This window comes from Trichomycterus rosablanca, chromosome 11, assembly GCF_030014385.1.
Source record: "Trichomycterus rosablanca isolate fTriRos1 chromosome 11, fTriRos1.hap1, whole genome shotgun sequence".
Classification (NCBI taxonomy): Eukaryota; Metazoa; Chordata; class Actinopteri; order Siluriformes; family Trichomycteridae; genus Trichomycterus; species Trichomycterus rosablanca.
Window position 1 is genome coordinate 24,493,709 of NC_085998.1, and position 21,855 is coordinate 24,515,563.

At 37.3% G+C, this 21,855-nt stretch overlaps 1 protein-coding gene across 1 annotated transcript in view; it reads right to left on the bottom strand.

Annotated features, from left to right (window-relative positions):
- The window catches only part of pik3c2a (phosphatidylinositol-4-phosphate 3-kinase, catalytic subunit type 2 alpha), a 68,024-nt gene extending 47,722 nt beyond the window's left edge, over positions 1–20,302 (bottom strand). Inside the window, exons 1-2 of the mRNA XM_063005316.1 lie at positions 20,186–20,302; positions 4,833–5,996 (exon numbers count right to left, since the gene is read on the bottom strand). Of these exons, the coding sequence (XP_062861386.1) occupies positions 4,833–5,924 (1,092 nt within the window). The 5' untranslated portion in view covers positions 5,925–5,996; positions 20,186–20,302. The remainder of the gene's footprint in view (positions 1–4,832; positions 5,997–20,185) is intronic.
- Between the last annotated feature and the right edge of the window lie 1,553 nt (positions 20,303–21,855).

The window sequence follows — 21,855 nt, forward strand, 5'->3', positions numbered from 1 at the left end:
TTTCAAGATTTCTTTATGGATAAAACAACATCTATGAGGTTTTCCCATTATAGCGAAATCTGTATCCCAAGTTAATTTCAGAATGTTAACAATTTGTCTATTCAATATTGTTGATTCAATTATAAAAGAGATCATTTCAAAGTTGCCTTACTTTTTCCTCCACACTTGATCCTGCTCCTACTGATCTTCTTAAATCCTATTTAAGCTATTTCTTCTTCTATAGCTCATTTGATTAATAAGTGTTTCTCCTCAGGTTCTGTCCCGACTTCTCTTAAAATTTTATACCACAGACTCATCTCCAACCTCCTTTTCTTAGCTAGTGATGGAAAGACTTGTTGTCTCACAGCTAAGATTTCCTTAACAGAAATAACCTGTATTAACTCCTTCAAGTCTGGCTTCATCAACAGTACTGTAATGACTAAAATGTTGATGATCTCATACTTTCTACTGCTTGACTGAAAAATTTTTTTAGTGGGATTTGCAGTAAAAACTGATTTTTTTGTATATGTTCTGTAGATACTAGCCAATAAAGTTTGCTGTCCTGTCATGGCATTTGCTTTTTTCCCTTGGCAACAGTTAAATCATGGCAACCAAACGGCCACAGGCAATAATGGTGTTGCCAGCGTGATTGCAGGGCAACGAGCAATTGGCCACAAGTGGCAAAAAGTTGAATGCAGGGTTTGTGAGCTACTTCATCTTTATTGCATGTCCTGTTTTCTTAATGTTCTGGCACTAAAAATCTCTGTTCGTGTAGGGCAAGGCAAAAAACCACTGTTAAATATGTGACCCTTGTTATCCTCAGTTTGAAAACAATTAAAAAAGTACAATTAATAGAAAAAGGTGATGCTAAAATGGTAAACATGCTACATTTATGGCAAACTTTGCAAACATCAAATTCCAAATTTATTATTGAAAAAAAAAATAGTAAGTTGGTCATTAAAAATATTGCAAATCTCTTACTTGTGTTCTTTAGTTAAATAAGGTTCAAGAGAATTACCAAATCACAGATTCATGTTTTATATTGAAAGTCAGCTGCCACTTGCAAACCCTTGATCTGATCAAAGAAAGCCAGATCACCACATGCTCCCTCCAAAATTTTATACACACTAAACATAGATGCTCATAAATGTAGTGGCTTGTAAATCAGTAGTCCAGCTCTGAAAATGATCTTGTAGTTGACAGAAATCCATAGTATCGACCTAAGAACAGGAATGATGTTTTATCCTGGTTAATATTTTGGCAGTGGGTAGGGCTGTCGCGCTAACCGCAATTTTGAAATACCGCGGTATAGATCAGCCAACCACAGGGCATGCCAAGCAACCGCAACACCACGATGTTCACGTTTTTTCTTCTTTTCTTTTTTTTTTGTTGCAAAGTCCATCTTGTTTTACGCTTACATTCGGGCATAATAAATGTTAAATAAGTTCATAATGAAAATCAGCTAAGAGCGTAATTTTCCCGCAACCTGTTCGCATCCGTTGCTGCTGAGTGTCAGAGTTTGTGTTATAAAATGGAAAAAATAGCAAAATTAATTATAGGCAAGTTTAATGATCAAATTGAGTTCACACTCAATAAAATATTTGTAATTTAGACTATATTCAAACCTTAAAAAAAGCCTTGGCGAACTAAAACACTTAATGACGGTTAATATGGCATTGCAGCCTGCAAATATTCTCTTGCTGGCTTGATGGAATGATTTAAATGTATTTTTTCGTTGAATAAAAATGTATTGAAACAAATAAATAACTTGAAATGTAGTATATATTGTTATGTTAATTATACAGTGGTGCCAAAAAGTATTTAGTCAGCCACTGATTGTGCAGGTTCTCCTACTTAGAAAGATGAGAGAGGTCTGTAATTTTCATCATAGGTACACTTCAACTATGAGAGACAAAATGAGGAAAAAAAATCCAGGAAATCACATTGTAGGATTTTTAAAGAATTTATTCGTAAATTATGGTGGAAAATAAGTATTTGGTCAATAACAAACAAGCAAGATTTCTGGCTCTCACAGACCTGTAACTTATTCTTTAAGAAGCTCTTCTGTCCTCCACTCGTTACCTGTATTAATGGCACCCGTTTGACCTCGTTATCTGTATAAAAGACTCCTGTCCACAGCCTCAAACAGTCAGACTCCAAACTCAACCATGGCCAAGACCAAAGAGCTGTCGAAGGACACCAGGAAGAAAATTGTAGACCTGCACCAGGCTGGGAAGAGTGAATCTACAATAGGCAAGCAGGTTGGTGTGAATAAATCAACTGTGGGAACAATTGTAAGAAAATGGAAGACATACAAGACCATTGATAATCTCACTTGGGGTCAAGATCTCATCCCGTGGGGTCAAAATGATCATGAGAACGGTGAGCAAAAATCCCAGAACTACACGGAAGGACCTGATGAATGACCTGCAGAGAGCTGGGACCAAAGTAACAAAAGCTACCATCAGTATACACACTACGCCGAGAGGGACTCAAATCCTGCAGTGCCAGGCGTGTCCCCCTGCTTAAGCCAGTACATGTCCAGGCCCGTCTGATGTTTGCCAGAGAGCATATGGATGATCCAGAAGAGGATTGGGAGAATATCATGTGGTCAGATGAAACCAAAATGGAACTTTTTGGTAAAAACTCAACTCGTCGTGTTTGGAGGAAGAAGAATGCTGAGTAAACACCATACCTACTGTGAAGCATGGGGGTGGAAACATCATGCTTTGGGGTTGTTTTTCTGCAAAGGGAACAGGACGACTGATCCGTGTTAAGGGAAGAATGAACGGGGCCATGTATCGTGAGATTTTAAGCCAAAACCTCCTTCCATCAGTGAGAGCATTGAAGATGGAACATGGCTGGGTCTTCCAGCATGACAATGATCCCAAACACACCGCTCGGGCAACGAAGGAGTGGCTCCGTAAAAAGCATTTCAAGGTCCTGGAGTGGCCTAGCCAGTCTCCAGACCTCAACCCCATAGAAAATTTGTGGAGTCCGTGTTGCTCAGCGACAGCCTCAAAACATCACTGCTCTAGAGGAGATCTGCATGGAGGAATGGGCCAAAATACCAGCTACAGTGTGTGCAAACCTGGTGAAGACTTACAGGAAACGTTTGACCTCTGTCATTGCCAACAAAGGTTATGTTACAAAGTATTGAGTTGAACTTTTGTAACTGACCAAATACTTATTTTCCACCATAATTTACAAATACATTCTTAAAAAATCCTACAATGTGATTTCCTGGATTTTTTTTTTCTCATTTTGTCTCTCATAGCTGAAGTGTACCTATGATGAAAATTACAGACCTCTCTCATCTTTCTAAGTAGGAGAACTTGCACAATCAGTGGCTGACTAAATACTTTTTGGCCCCACTGTACCTACTAAATAGATAGTTAACAGTGGCGCGACAACCAGGCTAGATTTCCTCTGCTCTCTAAAGTCGCATGCAGGTACAGTACGTGTGTATTAGTGCAGCGAGCACCATCAGAGAGAGTTTTAGTGCAGCCGGGAACATCGCTACCCCACTCAGATCCTCTCTGGAACCACATCAGGTGAACATGTTGGTTTTTCTAGCGCACATGATTTAAGGTTTAAGGTCTTACAGACTTTATTCTTTATTCTATTTTTTTTTTTTATCATATTTTGATTAGATGTGCATTTAAAATATTTAGCCTAAACACTTTTTTTCGTTTCACAGTGTATATCTAGCCTATGCTAGAAGCTAAATTTAAACCTTTTTTAATAGAGAAAAGACGCACATCTTAGCTCTGTTCTGTATTTAACAATAAACACACATTTGATTTGTCTTAATGCTGTCTCATCTTTGTCATTATAAAGCAATAATATACTGAATCGTAGCCTAACAATAAAGCTGGTTTATGTAGCTCTAAAATCCAGATAAATTAAGTAATTAAAAAAAAATTAAAATAAATTGGCGATATTACCGCATACCGCGGTGTTGAGCCACGCTGAATACCGCAAGGGGAAATTCTTTCACCGCGACAGCCCTAGCAGTGGGTTCTAAATTTCCTGTACATGCCATGACCTTTGTTGATGATTAATAAAGAGGCCATTACAGTAATCTAGTCTGATGGTGAACAATTCATGAATACAGTTTTCTGAGTAGGTCTTGGGCTTAAACTCACAGCTTTCAGAGTGGTAGGGCTAAATTTGTAAACCTCAAAATAGAAATTAATATTTACAATTTACATCATCATAGTGAAAAGTTATAAGAATGCAAACATAAATTTGTAAATAAACATAAATAATAATTTTACCATATTTTATGTCTAAAAATGCACATTTTCAGGCTAAATAACATTTTTAAAATAAATAACCCTTTAAAATTGCAAAAAAAAAAAGTGAATTTTAAAACAGAGAACATCCTCTTCTAGCTTTTTATTAGTGAATAGTTTCTGATCACAGGATGTTTTCGACTTTTTTTTTAGTTAGAGAACTACTTACTAACTTCCAAGCAATGACATTGAAATAATTTAAAACCCCAAGACTGCTGCACCTGAAACACTCAAACCAGTAACAACACAAGATTTGCAATATAATGTCAGTGAAGTCCTGATGTAAACAAAATTCAGCCTATGCACTCGCCTACTAAAATTACAATTTTCAAATCACTTCTTTCCTGCATTGACAAACATTAAGAACAATATGAATATTATTTAATGGTACTGGCTTGTACCTGCAACCATCAGAATCTGCTCAACTAATGTAATGTAAATGGTAGTTCTGTAATTACTTAAATCTGAATCCCTGAAAATATCAAGGACCTATAATAAACACCTAAAGAATGCTACAAAGAATGCTATTAATTCAGCAGTTAGAGTGGTTCTCACCTGTTTACTCTGGCTGTGTTGGGTGGATGTTGCTGAACTTTTAGAAGAGTGGCTCTTGGACACTGTTAGTTCAAAAGATGCCCTCCTAGTCATAGTGCACTTGCTGTTTCCTGAAGAACTGCTGCTCCCAGGAACCTCTGTCTCTTCTCGCAACACTGCATCCCACGGATCTCCTTCAGGCACAGACTTCACTGTTTCACCTCCACCTATTGAACCTGACACCTCTTCCAGCTTTCCTTGACACTTATTGAGAGGGTCCAGATCCAACCAATCAAAGCTTTCCACGCTGAGGGGATCAGCAAGCTGAGGCACAGGCACCAAAGACCTGACACTGACAGTTTCTGCATCCAGGCTGGAAGACCTGCCGTTCCTTAAGTACTCTGAGGTGCTAGCAATCTTGTCAAAGAGCTTAGCCATTTCTGGAGAGACAACAGGCTGCTGGAAGACCAGAGGACCAGCGGGCTGGATTGGCGTGAAAGGGAGGAAGGGGCTCTGCTGAGCAGGGTGGTGGATGAATGGTGGCATCACTGGGGTAAATCCATTTGGGAATGAGCAGGGAGGTTTGGTAAAAGATGTTGAAGGAAATACAGGTGCCTGTGGCTGTGCTGGAGTAGTTAGAGTGGAATTTGAAGTGGAGTGTGCAGTGCTCCAGTGAAAAGGAGATGGATTAAATGCTTGGCTACCAGGGTAGGACGCACTAAGGTTGGAGCCTATTACAGACAAGGGTCTGTTACTTTTGGTCTTGCCAAAGTTATTGTCCAAAAGCAGGTTCTCCAGCTCCTTGTGTGTCAACTTTTCTACATCAATGTCAGCAAATGTGTTTTTTTCTGCCTCGTTCTTGGTCTCTGATTCAGGGAAGACAATAAGATCTTTTTCTGGCCGACTAATTGTGGTCCCAGATGCTAATACACAGGCCTGAGCTTTTGTAGTGGAGGCAGGAAGTGTGTTTCTTTTTTCACGTTGCAGTTTTGCCATAGCCTCGACCTCCATACGCAAAGCCTCCTCCCTACCCACTGGAGCCTTTGGCCGAACCACTCCCGGAGAGGCTGGCCTTTCTTGCTTATACCCATTGCCACTGGATATCTGGGCCATGATGTCAGCTTTGCCTTGCCATAAACATGAGGGGGAGTCAACAGTAATAAAAATGAGTTCTGACCGCAGGACCTAAAATCAAACAACAATAAACATCAATAAACTGCATGTCAGAAACAATTCTTACAAATCAAGTTTTAATGCTAGAACCACAATCATATGACATAGTATGAATAATAGTTAATAATAATTGAATAATAATAAACATGAGGTAAACTAGTCGAAACATTTATAATGATAAATACAGTTCAATGTCTCCCCAAAAAGTAGGCTTTGTAACCTTCTACATGCACTAGGGCAGGGGTCCTCAAACTTTTTAACCAAAGGGCCAGATCACTGTTCTTCAGACCGCAGGTGAAAAAGTAAACACACAAAAAAAAAACACTATTTACCATTTGTAATGGATTGTCTATGCTATTTATAATTGTAGTTCATAATGGTAATGCAGACCTGTTATTTATTTTAAGCATTTCCATTCTTCTACCTCATACAGTGTTTCTCCAAAAATCAGTGTGAACTGTGAGCCTGCTTTTGGCTGACGAGCCAAAATTCAAGAATATGATAGACTGACCAACACTTACGCTAAATCAGCATTGAAAATTGACTTTACTTTTAATAGCCTTCTACAATGCTGGAGCTTCTTAAAACGGAAGATTTTATTTTAAATAGAAGTGTTATTTACCTGCTATTAAATTGTTTTTCAACAAAAGCCGCCCAATCTGGCAACACTGGAATGCGAAGAGAAGCTGGTGCTTTAACTCGTAGCGCGCCACGAATACTACTAAATAGTACTACTTCTGTAACTGTGTTGGTGGTTGACATTTATGTTGAGTGTATTACTGCACTGTTTTGGTGAAGAACTACTCATCTGAGGTGCGCTGCTCCTGCGTGCAGAAATGCTTCCGCAAAAAAATTGCCGGCAAAGCGGTGGTGGGGGGGCCAGGGGGGTGGCCGAAGATTACTTTATGGTGGCCATGGCAACCACTGGCCACCCCCTGGCTCCGCCCCTGCCAAGAAGAAAGCAAAAATATCTTTTCACTAAGGAAAATGACAAAAATAGTAACGCACAGTAACTTGGATAAGTAACTTTAATCTGATTACTGGATTGGAAATAGTAACGCGTTAGATTACTCGTTACTGAAAAATGTAACGCGTTACAGACCATCAGTGCGCAGAACCCACCATACTTGGAGCGCCATCGGTTGGAGCGCTGCCGTATAGTCTATGGAGACTCCGGGTGGCTAATTTTTGTTTTCACTGTTATTTTGTTTACGCTACAATACTGCAAATTCGAAGATGAACAAAGGCCAGACAACGTGTACTGCTGCTGTAGTTAAAGGGGCCGGTTAAATGAAAGCATCGGGCCGTAGTTTGATGACCCCTGCACTAGGGTGAAACTGGAGGACACCTGTATCCACAAGCTGTAGTTAAACTAACCCTACATTCAAACAAGCAGCAATTTCTTACTTCCTGCTCTTTAAACTGTTTGCTCACCGGTCATGACAAAGTAAAAATGTTTCTAGTTTTCCTGAAAATGTAACTGGACAATAAACATCTGAAAATGGCCATCTTCAGTTTGTTTGATATGATTCAACTCTGGGCTTTGGCTAGGTCATTCAAAGTCATTCAGAAGCTACTGCAATGCTGTTTTGGCTGTATACTTTAGCATAGTGAGTGTGATTGTGCTCTAGAGCAGAACCCTGAGTGTCGCAGAGAAAAATAATAATAATTAAATAAACTTTTAAACTAAACACCCCATTGTGGAGGCTTTATGTTACATCTTGTCAACCAGATTATACGCAAACAGAGTAAGATGCATTGTTTGTGTTGCCTGGGTTGCATAAAAATCATGGACATCATGGATGTGGGTCTTTTGGGGGAAAAAAGTTGAAAAACCCTGCTATATAGGATTTTTTTTCAGGAATATTTCTGTATTTAACATGTTTGACATTGATCCATCCCTCAATCCTTTTATCAGTCTCACTGTCCCAATGGCTAGAAGGCACAGCTACACTATTTTGCCAAAAGTATTCACTCGTCCGCCTTCACACACATATGAACTTGAGTGACATCCCATTCTTAATCCATAGGGTTTAATATGTTGTCAGCCCACCCTTTGCAGCTATAACAGCTTTAACTCTTCTGGGAAGGCTTTCCACAAGGTTTAGGAGTGTGTTTATGGGAATTTTTGACCATTCTTCCAAAAGCGCATTTGTGAGGTCAGACACTGATGTTGGACGAGAAGGCCTGGCTCGCAGTCTTCACTCTAATTCATCCCAAAGGTGTTCTATCGGGTTGAGGTCAGGACTCTGTGCAGGCCAGTCAAGTTCTTCCACACCAAACTCGCTCATCCATGTCTTTATGGACCTTGCTTTGTGCACTGGTGCAGTGATGTTGGAACAGGAAGGGGCCATCCCCAAACTGTCCCCAAAAAGTTGGGAGCATGAAATTGGTATGCTAAACCATTAAGAGTTAATTTCACTGGGACTAAAGAGCTGAGTCCAACTCCTAAAAAACAACCCCACACCATAATCCCCCCTCCACCAAATTATACACTTGCCAGAATGCAGTCAGACAAGTACCGTTCTCCTGACAAGCGCCAAACCCAGACTCGTTCATCGGATTGCCAGACGGAGAAGCGTGATTTGTCACTCTAGAGAACACGTCTCCACTGCTCTAGATTCCAGACAACATAGACAAGTTCTGCTGAAATGTTCTGGTGGGATATTTAATGTACATGGGATTGTACATGATGAAGCAAATAAATGCTCTCAAACATCTTAAGTTGTTGGCACACCCTTCAAGCAACATTAACATGTATATTCAAACAAATTAACAAATGTACATTCCCATTTATATTTTATGTTTAAGTTCAGCTAAATGATTAGTAACCAAACTTAAATGGTCATCCATGAATTTCTATTTACCTTGAATAGAAATATGAGGTAGGGCTGCAGCTAACAATTACCTCTAATAATCCATTTATAATTATTTTTAAAAAGCAATTAATTAAAAATGATGTAATTAATGCCCTCATTTTAACTATCTATCTATAATATTACCACAGTTGCTTTCTTTTATTTGCGTAATATCTTTAAAATAAGAAATATACTTTTTGCTTACAAACGTTGTTCACAAAGGCTTCTTACAGTTCTTACAGTTCTTCTAGGAGTGTTCTCATAAATGGACCCACAACAGGAAATAATCTCCCTGCTCTCTGTTCATGATTCAAACTCAGTCTCAACCTTCAAGACCTGATTAAGCATATACTTATTTCCCAGGCATTTAATTAGTCTTTGCAAACCAGGAAAGTTCCCTCTGTTAGTTAGGATGTAATAACTAGGGTTGCTGAGGTGTCATGCTATAATCTGCACCGCTGACATTGTATTATTAATGATTTTGCTTGTATTAAACTTCATCCACATCATCTGTGTTTTTACCCAGAGATGACTCTGACGTGAATCATTAGACTTACCCAGATTCTGGTGCAATCACTTGTAATCTCACGGTTGGACTACTGCAACTCCCTTCTGGCTGGAGCTCCCATGTCCACGATTAAACCCTTACAGCTCATTCAAAATGCAGCTGCCTGTCTGGTTTTTAACCAACCCAAACACTGCCACATCACCCCACTGCTGCGTTCTCGTCACTGGCTTCCTGTAGCTGCACGCATTCAGTTTAAAACACTGACGCTCGCCTACAAAGCCAAAAATGGACCAGCCCCAAGCTACCTTCGGGGTCTAATCAAACACCGCTCTGTACCACGCAACCTCCGAGCCTCTAGTCTCGCTCGACTTGAGCCTCCATCCAGGACTAGAGGAAGACAAGCATCAAGGCTCTTCTCTGTTCTAGCGCCCAAATGGTGGAACGAACTTCCTCTGTCTGTCCGAACATCTGAGTCTCTTGCTGTCTTTAAAAAACGATTAAAAACCCACCTTTTTACTAAACACTTAGGCTGACTTGTACTTATTTACTAACAATCTTTTCCATTAAAAAAAAAAAGCCACTTTGGTTCTAACAGGTTTTAGCAGATTTGTGGTCTTCGACTGTTGTTTACCTAAACTTGAGAAATGAAATGTTCACTATAGAAGCACTTCTGTAAGTCGCTCTGGATAAGAGCGTCTGCTAAATGCTGAAAATGTAAAATGTAAATGTTAAGGCTGAAGTATGTAGGTTTAAAGCTACCAGACCAACAATGTAGTTCATACAGGACTACTGGATGTGATTGGAATCTGCAGTGACTACACTCAAAATGTCCAGTACAGACTGTATTCTACTACAGACTGAACTAAAGGATGATGAATTCTAAATAATTTTTTTTGCTTTTCACTTGCTATAACTTTTGTTAGAAATTATTTTAGTTATACATATCTATTTAATCCAACTCTAATTAACTCAAAAACTAACTCTAGGCCACCCAAGTAGGATGGGTTCTGATGAGTTTGGTTCCTTACAAGATTTCCTCTTATTAAGGGGGGTTTCCCTTGCCACTGTTGCCCTAGCTTACTCATCAGGGGTTTTTGGTCCTGGAATCTGTAAAGTTGCTATGAGACAATGTCCATTGTAAAAAGTGCAATACAAATAAATTTGACTTGACTTCACACACATACAAAGCGAGACATACAGACAGAGACACACACCAATATAATAATAATGCAGTATATACTAAAATAGTAAAAGAATGCTAGACCCATGTAGTGCTGGACAATAATTCGATATCGATATATATCGCGATAGAAAATGTTTCAATAACGGTGATATGATTTTTAAACAAATTCGATCGATATGCATTACGTCAGTGCGCTTTGCCCGTGTTACTTTTTTGCGGAAGTATTTCTGTACGCAGGTTCCCACAGGGACGCAATTCAACAGCGCACCTCAAGCGAGTAGTTCTCTATCAAAACAGTGCAGTTACACACTCAACATAAATGTCAACCACCAACACAATTACAGAAAAAGTACTAGTACTGAGTACTAATACCAGTTATTAATATTACTTCTTATTAGTTGAGGCGCGCTACGAATAAAGGCACCAACGGGATATTCGCGTTCCACTGTTGCCAGATTGGGCTGTTTTCCTCTTAATTGGGCGTTTTTTTTTTTTCAAAAACAATTTAATAGCATCTAAATAACACTTCTATTGAAAAAAGAATATTCAGTTTTAAGAAGCCCCAGCATTGTAGAAGGCTGTTAAAAGTAAAGTCAATTTTCAATGCTGATTTGGCTTAATAGTGTTGGTCAGAATGTATCATATTCTTGAAAGAAAATTTAAATTTGTTTTCCATGCATTCACACTAGCATGTTCTGGGGTTCAGATGAGTCTCATCAGTACACACAAGTTTGCAGTCAAATGATCAAGTAATGCAAAGGAATATCTTTGAAATTCTGTTATGGTTATAGGCTATATTTTAGTTTTTCACAGGGAAAACTAGAAAAAATAAAAAGCTTATTATGCTAGGGTTGATGTAATTCTACATGGTACTCACTGCCTGTATAGGTAAACGAGTGAGTGACCAAAACACTACTAGATCAACAGCTACTAGCCACATACAAAAATAAGGTATCAGACAGTTTCTGTGCCACCCCTGTGTGAGCAATGGTCTCAGTCTGGCCACCCCTATGGAAATTGTCTGGCTTTGCCACTGTCCACAGTTGAAAAAGAAGCAGATGAAATAGCTGATAAGAGATGAAGGACTAATTCAGTGGTGTATTCAGCTTGTATTTCTTGCCAGAAACCAGAAAAGAGGTTTGCAGGTACAGCCATCCAATTTTGGTGTTTTTAGCAGTTTTTCTGACATTTGTGTTATTCATATCGATATCGGAATTATATCGTATCGACCGAAATTAGGAGTTATATCGTGAGATAAATTTTAGCCATATCGTCCAGCCCTAGACCCATGTATATGTACAAAAACACAGTTCAATAAAATGTGTTACATACCTAAAGACCATTATAAACAAAATATACAAAAGCAAAATGTTCAATAAAATAAATAGTTGTACATGATTTTAACTTCATGGCATGAGTTCTGTTTTAAAAAAGTGAAAAATTCATCAAATAGACTAATAATTAATACGAGACAATATTCACCTATTTTCAACCCAATGAGTTCACAATCTTTCGCCAAAATAACAAGTGAAAGTATTTTCTAATAGGATAATGACCATGGTTTAATGACAGATAGCAAACTTCCACTCATGTTGGTAATAAATTACACAATTGATAAATTTAATGAAATTCAAAATTTAAGCTGGGTCTGAAGGTTTGAGCTTAATTATGAAATTTTTTTATTTAAGCATTCACGTGCCTTATGGGTTAGGAAAAAACACTACTCGGCAGGACATGGACATGGAACTAAGTATGGACAAAACTTTTACACACTGATGGTGGGAAATTATTTTGTACTAGTTGTAATGTTTCGTTACATCACACTCTACAAGCAGTAGAGTAAAACTCATCTATGCAAAAAGCGAGCTGCTGAAAAACAGCCACAAGATGAAGCCAAGAAGCAAAAGACAACAGCTACAATCAAAAATATTCAACCCTTTAAAAAAAAAAAGATTTAAAACTCTAAACTTTTTGCAGAGCTAAGTTTTGCTTTAAATGTAGTCTGTCTGTTAAATCTCACAGCAAATGAACAGAGATGTGTCACGTCACAGTTATTTAACCCATACATAATATTGCTGATCTTTAAACTGACTGCTAGTATGTATGACCTAAAGTTGGGTTACAACATGATTAAACTCAACCCCCCTTAATTTATTTCAGTTGTGATGTGTTATATAAACACCACCCAGTGATGTGAGGATGTTTTTCTGCTGCAAGAACTGGCTATCTTTACCGTGTGACTGGCCTCATGGATTCATATGAATATCAAAGCACATTGAAAATGTTACACCTTCTGAGGTGAAACTGAACCATAAAAAAGGAACTTTCTAGCAACTCAAGCATCCCAAGTAAACTTCTAAGTTAATCAGGCTACTTAAGCTAGGTTAAAGATTTAGTTCTGGAATGTCTAAAATTGGCCCACTCAGTCTCCAGATTTAAATCCCATAGAAAACATTTGGTAGGATTAAAACAGTTGCAGCATGAAAGCCATAAAACCTCAATGAACTGGAAGCTTTTGGACAAAAAACAGGCAAAGACTCCACAAGAGCGACGTCAGAAGGTTGCTAGCTTGTCACACAAGAGGCGCCTCACATAGCACATAGTTTAACATGCAGTCTAACTCCATACTAAAGTAATTAGTGATTTTAATGCCTAATAGTTCTGTCATCTATATAATCTATGTATAACGGTTGTAGAATGTATATAAAAACAATAGGCCTGTAACACTCTTATAATGAAGGGTTATGTAATCTGGCACAGTGGGTAAAACTGAGTCTCAAAATCAGCAGTCAGATCTCTCAATCTAGCTCAGTTTCACTTAAGCATTGTCCCTTCAACTTTTGGGGCCAAGCTTTTATCCCTCTTTAGCACATTAGAAAACCTTTTCTTTTACCAAATATAACCAGATGTGTTTAAAAATAATTCAAAAGATCTTAATCTTTGTTGCCATAACAATGAAGGGAAATCAAGCCATACAAAAATCCACAAATGGCAATGACTTCCCAGTGCATTCACTTCCCTTAAGTTAATCTAAGATGGAATGACACAAAGTAGAAACCTATTTTGATTTTAATAAGTTGATCTTTCTAATGATTTTGGAATTAATGAACATTGTGTTTGCCTAGTCAAAATAAAAAGCCAATTCAAATTATTAACTCAAAGGTTAAATGTCAACTGTTAAGCCCTGTCAAGGTATGGGGATGTGCAAGTCCCAATGGCATGACAACACAAACAACATATTTATTAGGGACAATTGTTGCTTTATCATCCACTTTCACAACTACAATAATTGGTTTTCATTTCCCAAACAATAACAAAATGTTGTTACAAGAAAACTTGGTCACTTAGATGGAAAATGGCAAAAATGGCAATTGTCAATTTAAAATCAATTCCACAATATAATTACCTGTAATGACAAAGTGAAAATGTTTAAGGTTTTCCAAATACCGACTGTTTTATAATCTCTCTTACTGCAAAGTGTTACACCTTTTATTCAGCAGTTTAAATGGTTCTCCTGAAAAAAAAAAAAAAAATAGGATATCTTAAAAAACACACTGTCTTAACGTCAGCATATGTTCTGACTCTTCCCTTAATATTAATGGTGCTTTTGATTTTACACTGCATATCACCGCACAAACTTTGATCGCTTGCTACTTGTTGACGTGCATTTTTGGACGTGATATAATTAAACCTCTCGTCAGTTCTCACATTTGTTTTCATGACAGAATGTAGTTTGGGAGACCAGAGAAGTTCGCCTGCGATTCCAGTTGGTGATAGATTGTATAGTGTGAAACCCCCTATCGCCAATCAGTCGTGTAGTGTGAAAGCCACACTGACTTGAAAGACTCCCGATTACAAGAGATCCAGTTGTGTAGTGTGAACTGTACAGCGACCTGACGACTTGGAAAGTCGTGTAGTGTGAACTTGGCATTATCTATGTCAATGGAACCCACACATACAATGAAGCACAATATTTATTACTGAGGCATGTGTTTTGAGTGTTGTTAATTTGTAAAAAAAAACGTTACATTTTGTGCATTTAATTAAATACCTGTAAAACCGTTTATAAATAATTCCTTTGTGTTTTTTTTTTTACTTATCTATTGTTTTGGAGACTAAATATATAAATAAAGCAATAAATAAATAAATAAATAAAGCAAAAAAAAACAACTGAAAAACCCACACTGCAAACGCTAGCAAAAGGTTCACCACTTATCTCCACCGCACAAGTTAATACAGTTGTTACAAAGCCATACAAAGTACAGAAGTCATCCTAAATGAACAATGAACAACCATGGCATGTTTATTACTTTTAAGTAGTAGGCAAAGGGGACAAGTGATCAACAACTTTTGTTTTTATTCTATTGCATATGCTAATTTAGAGTGTACATGCCTTTCATTATGCTTTTTTTTTTTTAATCATAAATCAAAACAAAAAATGTAAAATACATTTATGGGGAGGAAGGGGAGTAAAATTATTGATAAAAAATTTCATAAAACAAGTAGCAATCATAGTGCATATAAAAAGCTTTCTAAAGTTATTAGGGACAAAACTAAACACTTGAACACAAAAAGCTACAGAGCAAAAGCAAACACTTTCAAAATGCAGAATGGCCCAAAACAGAGAAGTACACATAAAATCTGCAGTTAAAAAACTATTTAGTAATAATTGGTATGTGTATACTCATTCCCACAAGGTGACAATGTTTTAGCAACAGCTCATGCTACTGTTACAGCCAAGCGAGATAAGCAAGATACTCTAGCTTATCCATTTGATAGTGTTCTCATGAAATGCTTTCAGCCAGCTTACCCACATACCTTCACAAATGTACTGCACATACATGTCATATACATGCCTACACAAAGGACACTACTGGCTTCATGAGCCTTTGTAGTCAGTCCTTCATGTGCACACTATGAAAAATACCCAAGATACAAAGAGCTTGAGAAGGTGTGGGGATGTGAAAGACAATTTAAGACTTTAAAAAAATATATATGAATAATTTTAAAATCTGGTCTGCAATCCAATTCACTGTATTAATTCAGCACTTCCATTTGTGTTCTTGGCATTGAGGAAATTATCAGGCCCTAAACACTAACACAGAACGCCAGTCAGGTGAGTATGTCTGGACATTGAAACCATGGTGTTAAATCATTTATCCACTGACAAAAAGCAATTGCTACACAATGAGCTGCACAAGTTTCCTCATAAACAACATGCTATTTCATTTCATTTTCAACATACACTGAACAAAAAATATAATGCTACATTACAATTTTTAACAGAAGCAAAATGGTTCTGAATTGTGTTTTTTTTTTAAGTTTAGAACAAAATCTCAGAAATAATTTAACTTTTAAGGGCACATTAAAAATTCTTTTTATTTATGCAAAACATTAAAACTTTTTAATATTAAGCTTTAATGTACAACCCTATATATCCTTTCTAACATTGAAGTCTTTTTGTAAGAGGTAAAAAATTGTAGTGTTACACAAAATGTTAAACCTATGTTTTCACTGGGGATGCAAATTTTGTCAGTTTTCTCAAAATGATAACCAGCAGTCCTTAGTTGACTCTTAACTGATAAACAGCAAGCTCATAGCGTCCCAACAAAATATAACACACAGAAGAGTTTCATATCAACATTCACACATTTTATTGATTATATAAAAAAATGTCACAAAAGTGGCAGAAATAAAATAAATCAAAACACCAAGCACGGCCTGTTAAGCATTCACAATGTAGATTTTACTAAAAGTCAGTAGCAAACCATTCATTACTATGGATGGATGGATGGATGGATGGATGGATAGATGGATTCAACTTTATTGTCATTGCTCAGTACATGTACAAGGCAACGAAATGTAGTTAGCATCTACCAGAAGTGCAAATAGTAGCATTGTGCAAAAAAACAGAGAATATAAGTAAACATATGTCTATGATTAATATGAATCTAAGTTATAATTATATCTATTTACATATATGGAATTATATCTAGGTACATAGTACTATATACATAATAGCAATAATAACAATAAGCATATGAATAAAAATGGGTATGTATTATAATAATAATACATACCCATTTTTTCTTTATTAAGTAGTTATTACAGCTAAATAAATAGACAGACTTTTCTATCCACATCCAAGATTCAAACTCTTACTAGGGATCCCCAGGCATGTCCAAGCTAGCTTTACAATACAGTCCTTCCAGCAGGTCTTGATACTGCCCTCTCTGCTATCTGTGACTGAAACGGCTACAGCTGAAGCCGAATGTTGACAATGTGTTACACTGTATCCCCACAACAAACACTTGATCCAGACTAATATCAAACCCTTTTTAAATTCATGGAAGTAAAAACTGCAAGAATGTCTCCCAAAGACTGAAGCTAAAATGTCGTGCTGGGTTACTACAACAGGAAGTAAGAACATAAAGCAGATTTTTTTTTTCTAGAGCCTGGGATTCTGCTAACATGTGACTGTCTCTGGTCCAAACCTCTGACGCAGATGTGAACAAGACAGAGACCTGTTCCTTTCCCACTAACATACCTCTAATGAACACTTCTTCATTTTAGAGACTTGCAAACTCCTCTAGCACAACAAAGTGTTTAACTCACATTTAAAACTGTGTGTATACATTGTCATTAAAAGTATTTGAACTTCTTGATTTTTTTTTTCTCTATTTTTGAAAGTTAATCACATTAAATGGTTTCAGATAATCTTACAAACATTAAGACAAGTAGAAAAAGAATCATGAACAATTTGCCAATGACTAATTTATTTATTTGGTTTATTTATTTATACTATTTATTTAACTGGTTTTAGCAGCTTTAGTAGCAACAATGTGTCCATTCACTGTGGGAGAGTGGCTTCTTGCAGAATTGCATTAATTCAAGTGTTGAAGTGTATTTTGGCAAATGTAAAATACGGATTTGTTTTCATTTTGGTTAGCAATGGCCTTCACATTGCAATTCACTAATGGGTTCGATTTCTGGCAAATCTTTTTTTTAACAGTGGAACATAAACAGTGACCTTATCTAAGGCATGCAAGGCCTGGAGTTTGTGAGTTGCTAGTTGAACTTTTAACTTACTTTACATTGCTAAAAAGCCAAGTTTTAAGCTATGTGTAACAAAAAAAAGCCGTTATCAGGTGTGGGTGTGTCTACTATAATTGAACACTGTTATAAATTACATTCGTGTTAATTAAGTCCAGTTGATGTTGAATGTTAGTTTTTCTTTAAATGAAATCAGATCTAAGATCTAAAACTGTGACAAAAATGAAAAAACTAAATAAAATCAAAAGGGAATTGTTTTACAGGTCTATAAAACAATTTACACAGCGTTGTCAGAACAAAAAAACAAACCATTAAGTCCAAGGAACTGTCCACAAATGTCTGCAATCATACTGTGGCAAAGCACAGATCAAGACAAGGACTGGAATATCAAAAGCAGTGTGTGTTCCCAGAAACAGTGGTCTTCATTTTTTAATGGAAAAACATTGGAACAACTTTGAACCCTCAGGTGGTTGTAGGATTATGCTATTGCATGCTTAAAGAAAAACCCTCAAAAATGGATGCAAGCAGACTGTGACAACAGTTCACCTTTTAACAATAATGACCTGAAGCATACAGCCAAAACAACACTGGAATAGCTTCAGGGCAAGTCTTCAAACGTCCCTGTGTGGCCCAGTCAAAAGCCAGACATAAACCCCACATCTGTGGACATGCCAGTTTATAGACCAGAAGACAGCCGTTTAAAGACAGAGCTTAAATAATGGAATAAATTGACCAAATACAGTGCAAAAACACTGTGTGCAAAGTCAAGCGGTCTGATACGTTCTGAAACACTACTCTGCTCTAATGTCACTAAAAAATACTAATGGTGCAGCAAATACAACAGCACAGAAGAATGTTGTTGTGGAATGATGAAAACGCACTCCACGGATTCCTGTTAACACTCTTCAAAATTAATAAAACCATTTCAAGTAAAATAAAAATACACCATATATACAGTGAAGCCACATTATGTTGTGGGTGTTTAGAAGCTGGGTAATTGGTCAGGACTGAGGACAAAATGAAAAAATGTGGATGGACTTAAAATAAGCAGTCAGTTGCTTACTATTAAATTTGACTGACCTCAAACAAGTCTGCAAGGAAGAATAACAAATATTCCCCAATCTAAATAAACAAAGCTGATAGAGACATTTCCAATACACAGATTTATTCTTATATTCAGGTCTGCAGTGGGTACAATTCACCAGCCAAAAGGTATTTACCTCAGATAAGTTGCCAGTCCATCCCAGGGCAAACACACACACTCACACCTAGAGCAATTTTAGTAGCTCCAGTTACATAACTTCATGTCTGTACTGTGGGCAGAAACTGGACATGGGGAGAACATGCAAACTCCACACAGAAAGGACCCAGACTGCTCCACCTGGGAATCGAACCAAGGGCTTAATTGCTGTGAGGCGACAGTGCTACCCAAGCAAGGACGGATTAAGGATAGTCTGGGCCCCTGTTCTGTTATGAATGATTTGTATTGTATCAATTCATCTGCCAGGCTCATGTTCAGATCTGAAGGATATGCTGCAGCGAGTGAGTTAGCCTTTAAAGTGAGCTCACTGTTGGACATATTGTCAGGCATGAAAAGAACATCAAATAGCTCAGTTAAGTGTGTGTATGCATTCAAACTGCTTGAAATTGCTTGTCTTAAATTTAAATAATTGCAAAATTGCTTGGCTAGGGCCCCCAAAAGCATGGCTAGGGGCCCCAAAAGCATGGCTAGGGGCCCCAAGAGGCCCTGGGGTCAAAGTCCCTAATAGTCAGAGGATCCTTAAAATGGAGGGCCCTCGGAAATAAAAATATATTGTATCATAAATGTTGCTAGGCATCGCAAAATGTTTTGGGCCAGGGCCCCCCCGGGGCCCCCTGACCTCAAGGGCCCCTGGGCGCTGGCCAGGTCAGTAATCCAGCCATGTACCCAAGGAGCCACCCCACATTTCCAAACATTTATTAAAGCATAAACTAAAGCACTTATGTATTAAACCAGAGGACTAGTTTCATTACTCAAACGGAAAATAGATTTTAAATGACTTTTTCAGAGGACCCCCAAGTGAGTTGACGAGCAGGGGGTTAACTTGTGTTTATAGACACCTTCATTAACTTTTATTATGTTAGTTATACCATATCGACATAACACTTCACGCCTCAAGTCAAATCTAGTCCAATAACATTTAAACCAAAGCGACTGCAAGTAATGCAAATACAAATCCAAAAAATGCAGCATAAAAACACAACGGCAAACCCCTCTAGCTAGCTTGTTAGCATAAACTTATTTGGTTAGTCATTTGAAACATAAAGGAAAAAAGTAAACCTTTTAAATGACACTTTCATTAAAAAGCTAACTAACTGCAGGTATTAGAAGTTTTAAATGAATGGTTTAATACAACATTAAAACTAAAAAACAATAAATTCCCCGTCAAATAAGTTCTAAACAAAACTTTACACCAGATTCGTGCCGTGTGGAAACACAAGGAAAGCGTTCACGCACTTACAAGGTCTATAAACTTACAAAACCCAAGCAAATAGGATTAACAAACGGTTCTTTTCTTTATCACAATAACAGAATCAGTGAATATTTTTAAACTCCCACCTTTAATCTGCACGATCTCTCAAGTTGGACATTTTCCTGCGGCTGGAAATTTTGCTTGTGTAGTCGTAGACACAAACGTCAGTTCCTGTTAGAGCGCTGCTGAGCAAACAACACAATAGCGACTTCATGCGACTCTGCAATTCAGTGTTTTTAATTCGGATGCCACGCAAAAAGCCATTGATCACACGCACTGTGTTTATCTTACTGTGCGCACTTACACTGCATTTTAACTATCAGATTTTTTTGTTTATGATAGGGTTGTCCAAACGGCCGGCCTCTGTCATATTAAAAATCATGGTTACACATAAAATACGGGACGATATTCAGGTATATAAAAACAACAGTATGAATAAAAACATTAAATAAACTCCCAAAATATTTAGTTATTTTCATTTACCTTAAGTGATTTTAGCTAAAAAGACAACAAAACAAGCACGTATTTACTACATATTTAAAACCTTTTAATGTAAATATTTAAATGATATAGTATGAAAACCTAAAACTGAAAGTATCTGTAATCATAAAAGTGAACCATTGTGAACATTCTCTTGTATTAAAGGGTTTCTTTAAAGTATTTAGGCTAAATATTCCAATGGCTAATAGTTAAATAACTTTTCCCATGGCACTCAGGTGGCGCAGCGGTTCCACCACCACTGGGAGCTCGGGCTCGAGTCTTGTGTTTTGAGGATTGAAAAATAAACAAGAATAAGAAGTACAACAATGTTTTTAAATTAAAATAAATGTATGGAAAGTTTTTTTTATTTTGATTTAATTCTGCAATTATTAATAATAATTCATAATTAATTTAAATAAATTATTTATTTTACACTTCCGTGTGTACTTTGATATTTGATGTCTTGTGTTTTTAGTTGCAAATTTTGTTTTCAGATTTAGATATTTTTCTTACAATTTAAAATCTTTTGTTTTTTTTAAGATTTGTTTTACCCTCAGGTCCTATATTTCCATTCAGACATTTGTCCCTTATTTGGCACGGGGGCGTGGTATCTCCAGAGAAGGGCATAAAAGAAGGGACGGTTGTGGCCTAGCGGTTAAGGTACTGGACTAGTAATCCAAAGGTTGCTGGTTCAAGCCCCACCACTGCCAGGTTGCCACCGTTGGGCCCTTGAGCAAGGCCCTTAATCCTAAATTGCTTAGACAATATACTGTCACTGTACTGTACGTCGCTTTGGACAAAAGCGTCTGCTAAATGCAAAAAATGTAAATGTAAAATCATGTGAGAGAGGCGTGGTATAATAAGTGACAGGGTAATAAAGCAGGTGATAATAACGTGAAAAATGACAACACTCTATATGCGTCACATTCGGTGAAAAACCTATGCTAGCGACAAAGTTCTCCTCAGCAAGATGTTTTAGGCGGTACATGCCACCAATGGCAGTATAAGAGCGATAAAACCTACCAGATTGTGCGGTTAGCTGGGGAGTTTGCCAAAGCTGGAAATAAACTTTAAACGTTATAAATACACTGACGTTTATGTCGTTAGTTTTACGACAGTCCCTAAATTAAATGACCCCCCCCCCACTGTAAAGCCCTTATGGTCTTACTTTATAGTACAGTACTCGAGTAATTTACATATTAAAATAACAAGCCTGATAGTCAGTTCCAAACACAGGAAGCTGTAGAGCATGTAGTCTTTTAATGTTATGTATGAC